Genomic DNA, 15131 nt, shown 5'->3' on the forward strand with positions numbered 1-15131 from the left:
GTCACAGGTGGAGGTTATATCATAAGGCGGATTTACAAGAGTCCCATCCTTCATTTCATTGTCTTATACTACAAAAATAGGGTTGTAAAAAAATAAATAAAAGCTTTCCAAGCAAACACTGTTGATGTTGATTATACAACCTTCTCCATGGCTTTATTTTCTGTACTGATGAAGCAGAGACCCACTGGGACACACCAGCCCAGTGTGGAGTTTTAAGATAAGGATTTACCTACCTGGTACTCAGCGTCTAAGATGTGTTCAGGGAACATGTCGGCAGGATGGCGAGCTATTTCCAGTGAAGAAATGAAGCACAGCTGAGACTCGGCATGTTTTATTAAAACTTGATTGGCATACAATCAGCCCCTGCTCCTGGTCTGCGTCACTCACTTCATGTCTGACTCATCCTGGTGAACTCCTTACAGGAGCCTGTGACTACTGGTACAGCTCATTTAGTCATTACATAACTGGACTACACACACTTCATAAAAAATTCATCAAGAGCTCATCGTTAAGTAAGAAGCCCATCCTGCAGTAAAATGCTGGATAGAAAACAAGTGGTCTTAAAACCAGGAGTTTTAGTGAGGAGAGAGTTCGATTCTTTACATCATGAAGTCTCTGTTTTTAGATAAACTGTCCTCTAAGACAAACTACAGCCAGCATTTTATTACAGCATGAGTCTGACTGTGGGGTCCTACGCTGTTACAGCCTCAGCTACAATGGGAGGGGTGGAGGAGACAGGTGAGGGGGTGAATCTGAAACCTCCGGGTCCATTCTCACACATCAGATCAACACTGATCACTGGCACAGTCACTGAACATATGAATCCACAGAGATGGAGAGTAAAGAAGCACTTTAGATGAAGCTCTGTGTGTGTGTGTGTGTGTGTGTGTGTGAGAGTGAGAGGATGAGGGTGTTTCTGTGCGTCTTGGTTCTGGGTACTGTGTCTTTTGGTCTTTTCCACAGGGTAAGTAAATGTGTTTTGAAAGTCTGGTATCCACAAACAGTCCACTTGTAAATATCTGGCCGCTCAGCCTCCATTTTTCTCCACTCTCTGTCTTTCCACGTCAAGTCCCGTTTCGTTTCACGTGTGTTACTTCTTGTCGCTGTTTTGAAATATTTGTTCGTAGGATGGAGGTGGGTGGTTGCAGTATGACGGAGGTGGAGGATAGGATGCCATCATCATATGTGCAGAGCCGGGCTGTGCTGGGTATGCAGGGTGTGTCATGGTGACCCCAGGGTCCCCGCCTGTCATCCCGTTGACCCCGAAGCCCTGCATGCTCCCTGGCTGCTGGGACACTGGAAAGAGGAGGAGAAATAAAAGTTAGGATCAATTCATCTCACTACTCATGCTCCAGTTTGAGTAACACTTCTTTTCAGGTTCAGCCAAGAGACATCAACTTCAGCCATATTGGAACTCAACTTCCTCCTTGTCTCAAACTCCTCATAGTGCCTTTAAAACAAGTGATTTAATCTGAATTTTTTAGCAAGAAAAAGTCATTAAGTCTGATCATCATTTCTGATTTTTTAATCAGGGCGTTCACAAACCAGCTTATTACACTCCTTCAATCACAGTTAGACCGCTGTCAGGGGTCTCCTTTGGTCTGTGTCAGAACAGGACTACCAGGGTCCTCACAAATCAGAGCAGGGTGGAGCGCAATGACACCTGCACAAGATTTTTTAAAGCATACCCTCAAAAATCCTGTCTTTACACTGCAAAAAACTGAAATCTTATCAAGTGTTTTTGTCTTTTTTTAAGTAAAAATTGTCTTATTATACTTGATATAAGCCACTTTCAACTTATCAATCCAGAAAAAATGTCTTCTTTCAAGTTATCAGAGTACAAAAATTAGGTTTGAATCGCTTGTAACCAGTAAAAAAAATCTGCCAATGGAACAAGAAAAAATTGCTTGAAAATTTCCTTGAGACTAGAATAATGTCTTAATACAAGTAACTTTTCTCTCGTTCCATTGGCAGATTTTTTACTGGTTACGAGCAATTCAGACCTCATTTTTGTCCTTAAATAACTTTAAACAAGACATTTTCTGGATTGGTCATGTGAATTTGGCTCATATTGAGTCTAAAAAGGAATTTTCTACTGAAAATAAGACAAAAACACTTGAAAAGATTTCAGTTTTTGCAGTGTAAAGATAGGGTCTGCAGGTTTTTCTAAGAAAATAAAATGTCAACTGTTACAGGAATAATCCTGCTCAACTGTCTCCTCTGGGCCTCTATACATGTTTGTCAGTGTCTGTGTCTGTCTCAACCTGTCTCCTCTGCCTGGTTGTTGATATTTTGGTTGAGTTGGGTGCGTGGTTACCTCAGCCAATCAGAGTGCACCCTGTGCAGAAGTGACTTTGTGTGTTAATTAGAGAGTGGCAGAAGCTAATCAGAGCAGCTACAATGGTGTACGTAGCATTAGAAGAAGAAAAACACAACCAAAGTGAAATGAAACTCCAAACAGATGAAGCTTTTTCTTAAACAAAGGTGAAGCTTGGCTTGACTTTCACTCGCTTTCAGGAACTTGGAGAGCAGCATGAGGCAAAGAGCGATGCAAGTTATCTTTCTGCTAACCAGGTATGTGTCAAATACCCAGGGTTGTTCCTAGGCGCTGCCCTGTTGTGGCTGCCTGGTGCAGCAGCTCTCTCTTCTTTGTCCATTTCTTGTAATTTTTTCATCTCTTTTTCTGTTGTCTTTGCATTTAGAGTAGGTCATTACTTTGTATGGCTCATTTGTTGGCCATGCACACCAAAGTGGTTATGTGATAATTTTTTAAAATAATTTTTGTTCCTGTTTTTGTCTGGAGATCCTACATGCAACCATGGCTGCATTGTTCACATGTGAAATTAGGTGCTAGCAGCCTGTAGTATGTCAATGCTAACAGGTGCAAGGCCTGATGTCTTCCCACAAGGTGAGACGGGGGAGGTGAGGACAACGTGCTGGTTCTCAGGTGTGAGCTAAGAAGTGACAACATGGACCTGTCCTTCCATCCATCGTGATTGGGAGCGTATGATCTATCTCCAATAAGATGGACAACTAGCCGTGCTAACCCAGCAACAGAGGAAATACCAGAAGGCAGAGAAGCATCATGCTATTCACAGACATGGCTAACAGAGCGAACACTCACACCAGCGCATCATTGGATAAACTTCACCCGCTGTGAGCGGACAGGATCCGGGAGACAGAGACTGAACAGACTGCTGAAGAAGCTCAGTCCTGGACCCTGTGGAGGTGGAGACTGGCTGAACTGGACAATGATGGACAACCTGTCAGCATCTATTTTCTTATGGACCTTTTCTGCACTTTCTGGACACTTTCTTACTTTTGCTTTCTTGATTGCTGCTACTTCACCTCGCAGATAAATCAGGTATTTTTTATTCTATTCTATTCAATTCTGTTCTATTAGCTTGTGCTAACATGCCAAGTCAGGTGCACGGCTCTCAAGTCTCTCCAACGTTAAAACATGATGCAGCAGGTGGTTGCTGGGCTAGTGAGTGTGTTCATGTAGTCATAGTTGGAGGCTGCGAGTGTGTGCTGCTGCTGGCACTGAGCCAAGGAGGAGGAGCCCAGTCTGAATGGTGTGTTTACCAACAAGTTACGAAAATTCTTGCAGGAACTACCTTTAAGCCCATCCTGGTCAAATTAAGTGGCATCAGGGATGTTACTTTTCAAGGGCTGCAATAAAAGACCATGGGCCTGGTCTACTTAAAGTTTATGAGTATAAAAACATGTGTAAACTTGAGTGTATGTGCACAGCTCATGTACTAACCAGTCAAAATGGAATGCACAATCCATTTAGCCTGATTGCCTTCATGAATAGAATGCATGAATATATGGAGATCTTTGGAATGCCCTCAAATCTAGGAGGAGGACATGCAAACATCATTTAACACTAACAGAGTAATTTATCAAACCTGGAACTGGTTGCTGTTGCTGTTTGTGCATCTATATTTTGGCACATCAGAAATAGAAATAGCAGAGATTAAAAAAAATTATCAACCAATGTCCTTTCTGAGTTGCTGGATGACTAAGGGCTGATCTAGAATGAAAAACACCAAGAATTAACTCAAACATTGTGGCGTGTTTTAAAACAACTGGACTCTAACAGCCCCCAGAAAACAGTAAACCAGAGATAATCATCAAAAAAATATGATGGTGTCATTGACTGTGTCTCTTTTTGCTTTTCCTCAAAATAATTCTTTAGCTGGGGCTTTTTTGTTTTTGACTGTGCTGGTTTCCTGCGCTGGTAATGAACATTCATCCCCTGCTCTCTCCTCCCTTTTCATTCGCCGCCAGGCTCAGTTGAAGGACCACTGCCACTGAATGACCTCCAGACTGTTTCCAGGGCATTTACAGTCATTGTCAGCCCAGACACAGCACCAACCAGCTGCTTCATGTGCACAACGATGCCACGGGTAAGGGCGTGCATCACATTGGACATAGCTCTCACCTCCTGTGCAGCAGTCTGTGACCCATACGTCTTCTCCACCTCCATGGCTTCAAACTTCATTTTTCCTTTATGGCCACTCTGCTCTCCTAACTTTCCATCCTGACAGCTGCTAGCACGCGCTAAATACTCATTTGAATAAGGAGGTTTGCTCCTGTTATCATATAATGCTGAGTATGCAGTCTTAGCAAATGTCTTGCAACATGCCCACTAACAGCATGTGCAACATTTCAGTTTGTGCACGCATTTAATCGCTGGTTATGTGGGATCTTAGTAGACCAGGCCCTATGTTTGGTTTTGTGCCTCCTCTTCTGTGTGTTCAATGTGGAAGTGAATCATTTCATCTAACCTTCAGCACAATAACTGCTCTACATGAGGTCAGGAATTCAGCAGGTCTGTAAATGTGTGTTTGGGATCATCATCTCCTCATAAAACCTGTCCAAGAATTTTCTATCAAGCTCATAGTTCGATTTCAGGCATTCAAAAAGCTTCACCACCTAAATTCCTTATTCAGTCATGTTTGTTCAAGGCCAAATTTTTAGCAATCCTTTCATATTCTCAGGGCAAACTCTCAGTAATGATCCAGGTGTTTGAAATAGACTTTATTTTGGAGTTAAAGTGGGAGAGAAAGCAGTCAGACCTCCTCTGAGCCACCTCTCCTCTTCTTCCTGCAGAATTTCATCTTACACGGCCGTTATTACTGGAGCGCTTCATTTTCTGCTTGGCTGACTCATAAAATAAAATCCATTCATTTTATTTTATCAGCTGCTCTACTTTTCTCCAGACGACCAACTTCTAAATGAAGTGTCCTCTCACACCACCACGAAGAGGAAAAGATTAGTTTAAGAAATTATTCAGTTTGAAAAGTTGGAATTTCACTCTGAGTTTCAAAGTTTCACACGTGGAGGTAATGTCTTTACAAAACCTCGGTGTGCTCACCTGATCAATCATCATCCATCATGAGAACCACCTCTCTGCCAAAGATCTCACAGCCATGAGTCCAGGGGTTTCCACCTGGGTCCACCCACAGATCATTAACCTGTTTAAGTCTGAAGGCTCTACTTTCATGGCGCAGTGCAGGGGGCGCAAGCCTGGCGCACCCAGGGCAGTGTTCATTTTGTGCGGGGCACCGCCATGCGCTGCCAATTTGACAATTTGGTAGACCGTCTGCGCAGAGATGGGTGTGACTGCGCGCCAGGGGGAGTTGACGGCACACCAGGGGGAGGTGTCAGCAGATTCATGTTGGCGCAGTGACAATTTCATGCTAAAAACAGTGCAGAAAGTGCGCTGAAAGCTCGCCAGCTCCAACCTGGTCTATCCTCGGCGCAAGGCGGAGCGCACCCCACGCAGCTGTAATTTGGTGACAAACGCAAATGTGCGCACATGTCATCAAAGCCTCAGAGGCAGGTTTCCAGAGTGTCAGGCACATTTTAATGCAGTAAACAATCACAGCAATCACTATTTAATGTAACTGTCTGAACCAGCATATACATTTATATCTATATTAACTGTCCCGTCACATCTGATGTCAGATTAAAGCCGTTTGTCATAATGGAAAGTTAACCTGACGGCAGCTGGAAGTTTGATGCACATCTTACAATTAAACAATAAACAGCCTTAACATCTGATACTGAGTATATATCTGGTTCTCTCATTTCATTTAATTCAAAGAAAAGAGGGAGAGAAAAGATGAAGAAAAAACAGACAAAATAAATGTGTGTTACTCAGGATTTACCCGTGATTTCCCATATTTCTCTGTTTTAGTCTTTATTTTTAACGTGATCTAAAAAAATGGAGTACATTATTGTAAGGAGGATGAGGTGCCTTGACTGCGCCTCTCTTGGCACTGCACCCTGTCTGTGCGGCAAAGGCCGGCACAGGGCAGGTGCGCCTGCGCTTGCGCCTGGTCTACGAAATTAGAGCCCTTAATGTTGAACCTTTGCTCAGAGGCTTCCTGTCTGTTGCCTCCTGATTAAAGTGTGACTCGAGTGCATACTGTACCTGGCGTGGTGACAGGGTGCCTGGTGAAGGAGACGTTGAAGGCTGGCTCGTCTCTCAGAGGGGATGGATACATCCTTCTGCGGATTAAGAAGCCAGCGCCGCAGCAGAACAACACTCCCATCATCAGCAGCACCCTGAGGGAAACAGAACACTTCAGACCCTCTGACAAACCAAGATCAAGTGATTACAAACGTCTTCAGAGCTAATGACAGGACTAAATATTTTACAGCAGTGGAAAAAGTTTTCAGACACCCTCAACATTTCACACTATCTCAAATATCACTATTTTTTTGTTTTGTTTACAAGAAAAGCAACACTAAATTCTTGAAATTTTCATTATGCCAGTTCTCTACCTTGTTGGCATCAAAGTCAACAAATAACAGAGAATGTGTCCAAAACTGAACAGAAACTTAATAAACCATCTCATCATCACATTGATATTTACTGGTCTGCCATCAGCACACAGCAGAGCTCTGATCCTGACATGTTCCCACCAGACTTGGCACTTCTGAGGGCTCATCTTGTCCGGTTCTTCTTTGACTGAGTTGGCCACTCTAAGACCTGGATCCTGTGCTCTAGAAGCCAAGTTCTCCTGGTCCCCTATGCGTAGTGAGGGCTTTTATTCTGATGAAACATCCAAATTTGACCACGTGCAGACTGGAGCATGTGTGTTTGGAGAAAAGCTCAGTCCTTGTCAGAGTTAAAGGAGCTGTCACAGACAGAGGACCAACAGCAGCAGCTCTTAGGGATCCCCAAACCCTGATCCTGCTCCACCATGCTGACAGTAGGTCCTGAACCTGCTGGAGAAGATGCTTGACCTGGTCTTTTGGGTCCCCTCACATCAGCAGGAGGAAGCTGGAAACTGGACTCATCTGACCAAAGAGTCTTCTTCCTGTTCCTGGTGGTCCACTTCCTGTGTGCTTGGGGCTAACCTCTGTCTCTTGTGGATCAAGGCTTCTTAAAGCCTTGTAGGACTTTGAGTCATGATCTAAAGTGTGGGGGATCACTGGACTCCAATTTACTGCTGAAGCTCCTGTGATGTCATGTGGTGGTTTTCCCTGCACATGTGGATCAGGTCACTCCCAGATCTTGGTTTGTCTTCCAGGCTGTTGGTTGGTCTGTGATTCTGCAGAGTGGGTCCATCTGCTGAAGGTCTGCATCTGGACTTCCTGTCTGAGAATCTGTATCTTCAGACCTGTTTCCTGCATTAGCTTCATTGTTTAAAACATTTTTATCTCTGAGGAACTTTCAAATGAGCTGGATTTATCCAGACACCAAGCATGGCAACAAAAATGTGTCTTTAAACAGGAAGCACAACATTCATCAGTGGATCACAGGCACCAAAATGGCCCAATACTCAAAACCTTTAATATATTTTCATGGAACTAACCAGTTTTGAGGTTTTGGCTACTGTACGAAAAGAAACTACACTTAAAGACCAAACACAAACCCATGGGTGGTCTGAAACATTTTCCACTCCTGTATTTAGAGCTCAGTACCACAGCAGTGTGAATATGATGCACATATTCCATAAAAACTAGATTTCATATCTAGTAACAAAAACTGTCTGAGCTCTAAAATGAAATAAATACCTGGCTCAGACCTCGATCTCAGAATAATTTCAGGATTATTAAACATGATCACGAGCCCGAGCAGGAAATAAAGACTCCACTGCAGAAGACGTCTGGATTAAAGACCAGGCTGTGTCCTGGGTTTGACTTCATTCAGGGTCTAAAGCTAATCTTCAGACTTTGTAAGTGTTATCAGTAACAAAGCAGGGACACAGAGGTTCAGCCTCCACCTGTCATAACAGAGTCACACCTGAGCGCACACAGCGGCAGAGCAGCTCGCTGTTTGTCAGAGATATTTACCCCTGACTGTAAATCCTTCAGTCCTGAAGAAACATGCAGCACTATGACAACAAAGTTTCCTGAGGTGAGGGATCAGCACAACACTGAAAATCTGCTTGGTTCAAAGTTTGTTACACATCCTAAATTATTCATTTGTGTTTTGATGAGGTTGTTTCTGAATAACACAGCAGCGCACTCACACCTTTTAACTATCAGTGTCAAAATTCACTTTGTGTTTTTGGATTTTCTTGTGTATAATGTGTGTTCTTGAATACCTTGAGTTTCTTAGTTATTAGTCTTTGGGATTCTTGTCTTGTGTTTTCTGTGTAATTCTCAGTTGTCGCCTGTCTCCTCCTTTCATCCATGCCTTCCAGTGAGTTTTCTGGTGTTTTTGTTTTGTTTCTTTGGTTAGAGTTTTTGATTTGAGTTTTGGACTTTTTACTTGTGTTTAAAGTAACTGTTTTGTTTAATTTTGCAAATGGGTCTTTTTTGTTTTTCCTGTGGACAATCAGAATCTTTGAATGCCTGGTTCATTTATAACTAAATAGGAGTACTCAGTGTTACAAAAGAAATATGTCAAGCAAAAGCCTAAATATATTTTTAGTTAAATTTAAAACAATAATATCCAAGAGAGTGTTTCCTATTCAACTTGTGATATGAGATTAAGAGAGATAAAGTCTGTAAGTGTCACAGATCAAGAAAAGAAGTTAGCTGCGTTATTTATTTTTTTTACTTTACTGTAATGAGAAATTATACTAAAATTAAATAATTTATAAATTGTACTTTATTATCAAATAATTAATACTATTAAATAAATTGTACTATATATAAATGTATTACACACACACTCACACATACACACACACACACACACACACACACACATATATATCATTAAACCTGCACAATCACAAGAAGAAAAAAAAGGATTGTAGTAACTCATTGTTACCACTAGGGGAACCCTTGGACCGTTTATAAGGAATTCAGGGTTCCATATTCCAGAAAGCCTCTGGCTTGACTGACCGAAACAAAGATGGCAGCCTACTATTAGCACTTTCAGGGCACAGGAATAATCAGATGTTACTTAAATTTATCCACAAATCATCATGAGTTGCAGTTGTTTTTAGAGTGTAATCCTGTGTCCAGTCATTTGAAGCTGAACTGTATCAAGCCCAGCTTCCTCTGGTCAAGCTTTGCCCTCACTTTTATACATGTATGAACAGGAACAGTTGTGTCTTTGTCTCCTCTATTATTCAAGCTATTGTCGTGGGTAACTTTCTGGCAGGTGTGTGCAGGTACATGTGGATGAACTGCTGTAATTGGATGTTCATACCAAAGGAAATGAATTTTACACCTGAGTTACTCGCTCACATTTAACTGCAGGATTCTTCCTGTTTTTCTTCTGCTGGTTTAATGAGACTTCTGTCGTCTGGCTTTATTACGTGGGCTGGGGAGCACAGAGAAAGACTTAATGACAACTGCAAATGAATTTTCCTAAAAGTTGGATGTCAAAAAAATCTTTAATTTTTCACCATTCATGCTTTTTGTTCTGTGAAAGAAACCATTTTATCACACTGAAGATGGGAACCAGTCCTAACAAGAAACATGATGAAGTCCATTCCTTGATGAGTAGAAAGCCTGGCCTTAAGTGAAGCTAAACTAAATATTTTGACATTATTGAACGGGACTTTTGGGGGGATTTGGGGATTAAAGCAGATTCTCCACGTAGCAGCTCTAGGTTGAGGTTGAAACAGAAACACATTTATTTAATGGTATTGGTGAAACTCGTCTGGTGTTTCAGTGCTAAGCGTGACCTTGCTAACTGGTGACTGTCAGTCAATCACTGACACATTCAGCTGAAGGTCTTTGGTTAACATGGTCACTTTTTATTCCAAAACATGGCCATGCAGAGTACAGATGGCCGGTCCATGCAGTGGAGCACAGATAGCACATCTGTCCCTTTCAGAGACTTTACAGTGTAGTTGGTCCAGCAGCTCCAGCGTAATGTAAACAATTGGTAAGGGAATTGTGAAGCATAAAGGCTAATGGTGCTGTTGGATTTAACCATTTTTAATTGTTTTTTTTTGTTGTTGTTGTTGTTTCAAACAGGAACTGGTTTTTGATATGCATCCCTAGTATTTAGAAAATGACATGTCTGCTTGAATGTGGCCTACCACTGAGATTTTTCAGTCATTCATCACAACAAATTGTTCAGTCTTACTATGACACAGTATTAGTCATGTTCTTCCCCAACAAATGAGGTTATTTTCAGAGCTTATTTGAGAGAGAGTCTGCAGAATAATTTGGCATTACAGCTTCAATGAGTGACATCAAACTAAAAATAAAACACAATGAGCTATTTTTACTGAGGGAGCACTTAAAGGTGAGTCTAACATGCAGCTTTTAGGTTGTTGGTGTGTGAGAGGCTCACTGTTGGTGGAGGAAGCTCAGGGTGGGAGGGAGTATTTCATCATTTCAAGTGTTTGTGCCATCGTTGATTGTCAGTCTTACGTTGACTTGGTCATTTTATTCTCTGCTCACTGTGCAGTGCTGTTTGTGTAACCACTGTTATCATGATGCCATGGTGTAACTCTGTGAATCTATAGGAAAGCTTGAGAGCAAATACTATAAAACTCAGGCCCACATCCACCAGATATATGTGCTATAGGCAAAACACACCTGAGGAGGATACTTTACTGTTGATCCTGAGGTGGTGGTGTGTACTTTACACATCTTTTTGCTCATCCTCAGTTTCTGCTGACGTTTACTAAGTAAGAGGCTCTTTCTCTGCTGCTCATATATGACCACGCCTCATGTTCATGATGCATTCAATTTGAGGAATTGCACCAAACCAATGCAGCTGTCATGAATTTGCATCAACAGCAAATACAGTAAATCTCCAGCCTCAGATGTTTGTACCATACAAACACTCAAGCTTTGTTTCTTTGTTTTTCTCCCTGAGTTTTCTCTGTGTAGGTGAGGGGGTTCACTTGAAACAGAGTCCCTCCAGTGGACTCTGGTTGGTCTCTGGTTGATTCTGAACCACTCAAAACCTAAATACATGCTTTTCTCCTGACAGAGCTCTGAACCTATTGATGATACCTTGTTTGTATCAAACAATGTGAACACTTGCAGCTGAAACATGTCTGTAGTCTGGCTCTGCCCCCTCACGGCACCGGATCAGACAGGTTTCTATTCAAGTCAACGTTCCAACTCACATTGAATTAGTACTGTTGCGGTCCAGCAGGTCGCAGCTAGTACACCACAATCCTATTTTTTGATCTGTGATGCTAGATGTCAAGTCAGCGTAGAGAAGATAAATGAGGCAGGAAGTATTGCAAGAAACCATCTTAAAACAGCCAATGACTTTCAAAATAAAACAAAGTGTGTCCAATCCAGGTGGTATTTATCTTGACTACAACAACAAACAGACATGATGAGTGGATCCAGACCAGAAGTCAACAAGTTTGAGGTTTTACAGCCCAACATGAATGAAGAGAGACTTATCAATGGAGTGGAAAGAGCAGGTACTCCTCGGTCTGTGACTGCAGCTGTCTGTCTGTCATACAGATTGTCGGTGTTAGTTGACGATCACAGTCAATTGAGCACTTTGGTTTTGGGTAGATCAGGATCTCAGGTTTAGATCCCATGTTTCAAATTTGTCTGGAACGCTCAGAACTGAAGTCGGTTTTCTCTATAGGAATGATCTGTATTAAACCATCGGATAAGACAGATCACAGTGCTCCTTTGTTAATACAGGTCACATGTTTGGGACGTAATGTTGGGTGAGCACAGAAAGCAGACCAGTACTCTGCTTATACAGAGGGAACTTCTGGCTAAACTTCCTCCTTACTTGACTTCACTTCAGGCCATTCAGCCAGACCTCAAACTGAATTTCTGTTGCTGCTCACATTATGTAGAATAGTTTCAGATGGCAGCTAAGTTACCCTCTATGGATTCATGTGGATCATTTTTAAAGGGCTTGTGTGTGAGAGCTACTTAAGGGGGACATATCATGCTGATCCGTGATTTAATACTTACATATAATATAATAAATTTAAAAACAAGACCTTTCACCCCCTGAATTTTTAAAAAATGAGATATTGTATTTTTTCTGATATCCTAGAACGAGATTTGATGCCTCTGAAAATAGGTCATTGCTAGATGGCCGCGAGATTTTGACCTTTGTGACAACACGAGGATCCTTTCTTTTTATTGGAGTAATCTGATAAAGCAGCTCCTCCTCTGTGATGTCAGTTAGTCACACAACCGCCACCAAGGGATACACCCACCAAGAGCGGAGTATAAATGTATAAACTATACATGTTACAGTACCGCTTTGACTCACCACACTGAGGCGTCCTGAGATGATCTGTGTCCAGGTGGATTTTCTTCCTCCTGAGCTGCAGAACCGTCCGGGTCTGACTCGGGGTCCAATACAAAAGGACGTATCCTACACTCTGCCATTTTATTAGTGCTATCAATGCCTTACTGTGAAGTTTTGGCAAACAGCAAACTCGCTCGGTCTGCACCATCCAATATGGTGATTTTGTAAATACTGCCATGCTGCAAAAACCACCCCCTGGCTCTACCCCCTCCGGCCCTCTGATAGAACTGACCAATCAGAGCACAAAGGGCTGTGACGTTGCGAGGTTACTGGAGGTCATTCTCCAAACGGAGCGTTTCAACCAGATCTTCAGAATGGCCTACAATGAGGATACTGAGAACGCTATTGTGGGGCAATGAAGGAACTAAATGACTTGTACTGAGGGCAGAAATGCTTTACAGGCATCCTAGTCTGGCATAGTGAAAAGGAGAAACAAGCATGATATGTCCCATTTAAAGAACGTTGTTGCAGTTGTTTTAAAATGTGAAAACATTTGAACAGTTTGGATTAGAAAGTACAGATTTTGTTGTTATCTGCATTAATTTCTATTTGTTTTGTTTAACTGTACTGCTGCAGGCACTCCTGAAAAATAGACTTTGGTCTAAGTGAGTCTGTCCTGCTTAAATTAAGAGTAAATAAAGAAGAGACCCCCCATAGCGATGTAGCAGAGTCATAATGGCCTGCTCAGTAATATTATATTAAACCAATGTGTCGATAAACACACAGCATGTGGCACATCAGATAAAAGCACTGCAGTCATGCTGCCTCTGCTTCATAAAGAGAAAGTAATAGGCTGTTATTTCCAAACCTTCAGTGTACAGAGTGAAACTTCTCCCACAGCCTCATCAAACCACTTCCTCCTGATTGTGAAATTAAAAGCTAATTAAATCCTCTGCTAACCAAGAGGGATTCTGTGTCTAGTGTGATTTTTTTAATATCATTTTGCATGACTGCACAGATGAAGGCACACCAATTTTTCATGTTTCACCACATTACATGCTCCTGACTCAGTAACGTACGATAATGTCTGCGGTGCATTCACAGACTACGCTGGTTGTCTGGCAAAGGGAATTTTGGAAATTAACTGGAAAGTTATTGCGTACAGAAAGTTGTTCCCCTCCTCTGAGAGTGAAAGGGGGGAGACAGCACGTAGAGATACAGCACTGATAACTCTGGGACTGGGAGTCTTGTTCCTGCTTTGATTTCAGTCTGTCTTTGAGGATGAACTTCATCAAACTCTCGGAACTTAAATTCAAATTAGAAATCCATTAAGGAGAATCAAAGCGTGGTTTGGTTTGGTCTGAGGAGACGAGAAGCAGAGCTCTAAGTGTGACTCACCAGAAGTACCATAGTCTCTGGATGGACAGGGCTCTCACACAGCAGCGAGTCCCACAGCAGTCCTCATATGAGCGACATCTGCAACGACAGCAGGGCACAGAGACAGTTAGACAGAAAAACACAGCGTAACACATCATGCTGTTAGCTTTACAACTCACAGGCTGAGACATTTTCATCCATTCATTCAGTTCATGATTGAATGTTTCAGTCTTCTATCTACACATGGCACACAGAGCTCCTTTGAAAATGTGCAGGGACCTGAACTTCACTGCCTCTGTTAGTAGTTCAATTCAAGCATTTGTTTTGGCACAAAGAAAACTTGCCTGGAAAAAAAATGAGTTTCAAAGTGGAAAAATTCAAAACAATAAATCAACCAAAAAGAGACCAGGGAGAATTCACCAAGCTTTGTCAGAACAGTGATGCAAATACAACTTTAAGGCACATTTAGTGCAACATTAAAAATGGTTTTAACTGATAAAAGCATAAGCAAGAACCTCAATTTTCAATTTGTTTCATCTTCAGCCCTAAAACGGATCACTCTCTGTCCCAGGATCCTGAATGTTTAGGAAAAGAGTAGCAGTGGGTCTCTGCCTCAGAACAAATGAAGAACAACAGCATTACAGGTAGACACTCAACTCACTCCAACCACAGCTTTTCACGCTCCCTTATCCACAATACTCCTTAAAAGTCAACTTAAGGGTTTGGATTGATTGTTCAGTAGTTTTTGAACCTTATATTTATGTCTTAACATCAAAAACTAACCCTGAACATGATCATGGTTAGTTGAAAAAGTGGTTCTCTACCATAAAAACTACCTGTAGTGTGTTACCTCGCTTCTCAATCATCACTTGGCTGTGTGAAATACTTGATTCTGATTGGTCAAAACTCCACAACAAACAAATAGTCATGCCTAACCTGTTGACAACGTGGTGTCATGGAAGGTATTTTAACATTAATCTCAGCTTACTATGAGAGCACAATTCAAGACCAAAACTAGGTGGAAACAGTGCAAGAAACTCACAGAGGGCTGAGAGAAAATTGATTTTATAGGAGAAAACAGACATGAACAAAACACACACTACAGCATGGTACAGGCATTATATGGGTTTAG

General features: G+C 41.8%; 1 protein-coding gene across 1 annotated transcript in view; it reads right to left on the reverse strand.

Moving 5' to 3' along the window:
• Nucleotides 1-306: 306 nt before the first annotated feature.
• The window catches only part of vopp1b (VOPP1 WW domain binding protein b), a 58080-nt gene continuing 43255 nt past the window's right edge, over nt 307-15131 (reverse strand). Inside the window, exons 3-5 of the mRNA XM_074693577.1 lie at nt 14021-14098; nt 6446-6579; nt 307-1296 (exon numbers count right to left, since the gene is read on the reverse strand). Of these exons, the coding sequence (XP_074549678.1) occupies nt 1091-1296; nt 6446-6579; nt 14021-14098 (418 nt within the window). The 3' untranslated portion in view covers nt 307-1090. The remainder of the gene's footprint in view (nt 1297-6445; nt 6580-14020; nt 14099-15131) is intronic.

The sequence above is a fragment of the Halichoeres trimaculatus genome, unplaced genomic scaffold, assembly GCF_033239565.1.
Source record: "Halichoeres trimaculatus isolate MK-OKI-2021-1 unplaced genomic scaffold, fHalTri1.1 fHalTri1_scaffold_18, whole genome shotgun sequence".
NCBI classification, from domain to species: Eukaryota; Metazoa; Chordata; class Actinopteri; order Labriformes; family Labridae; genus Halichoeres; species Halichoeres trimaculatus.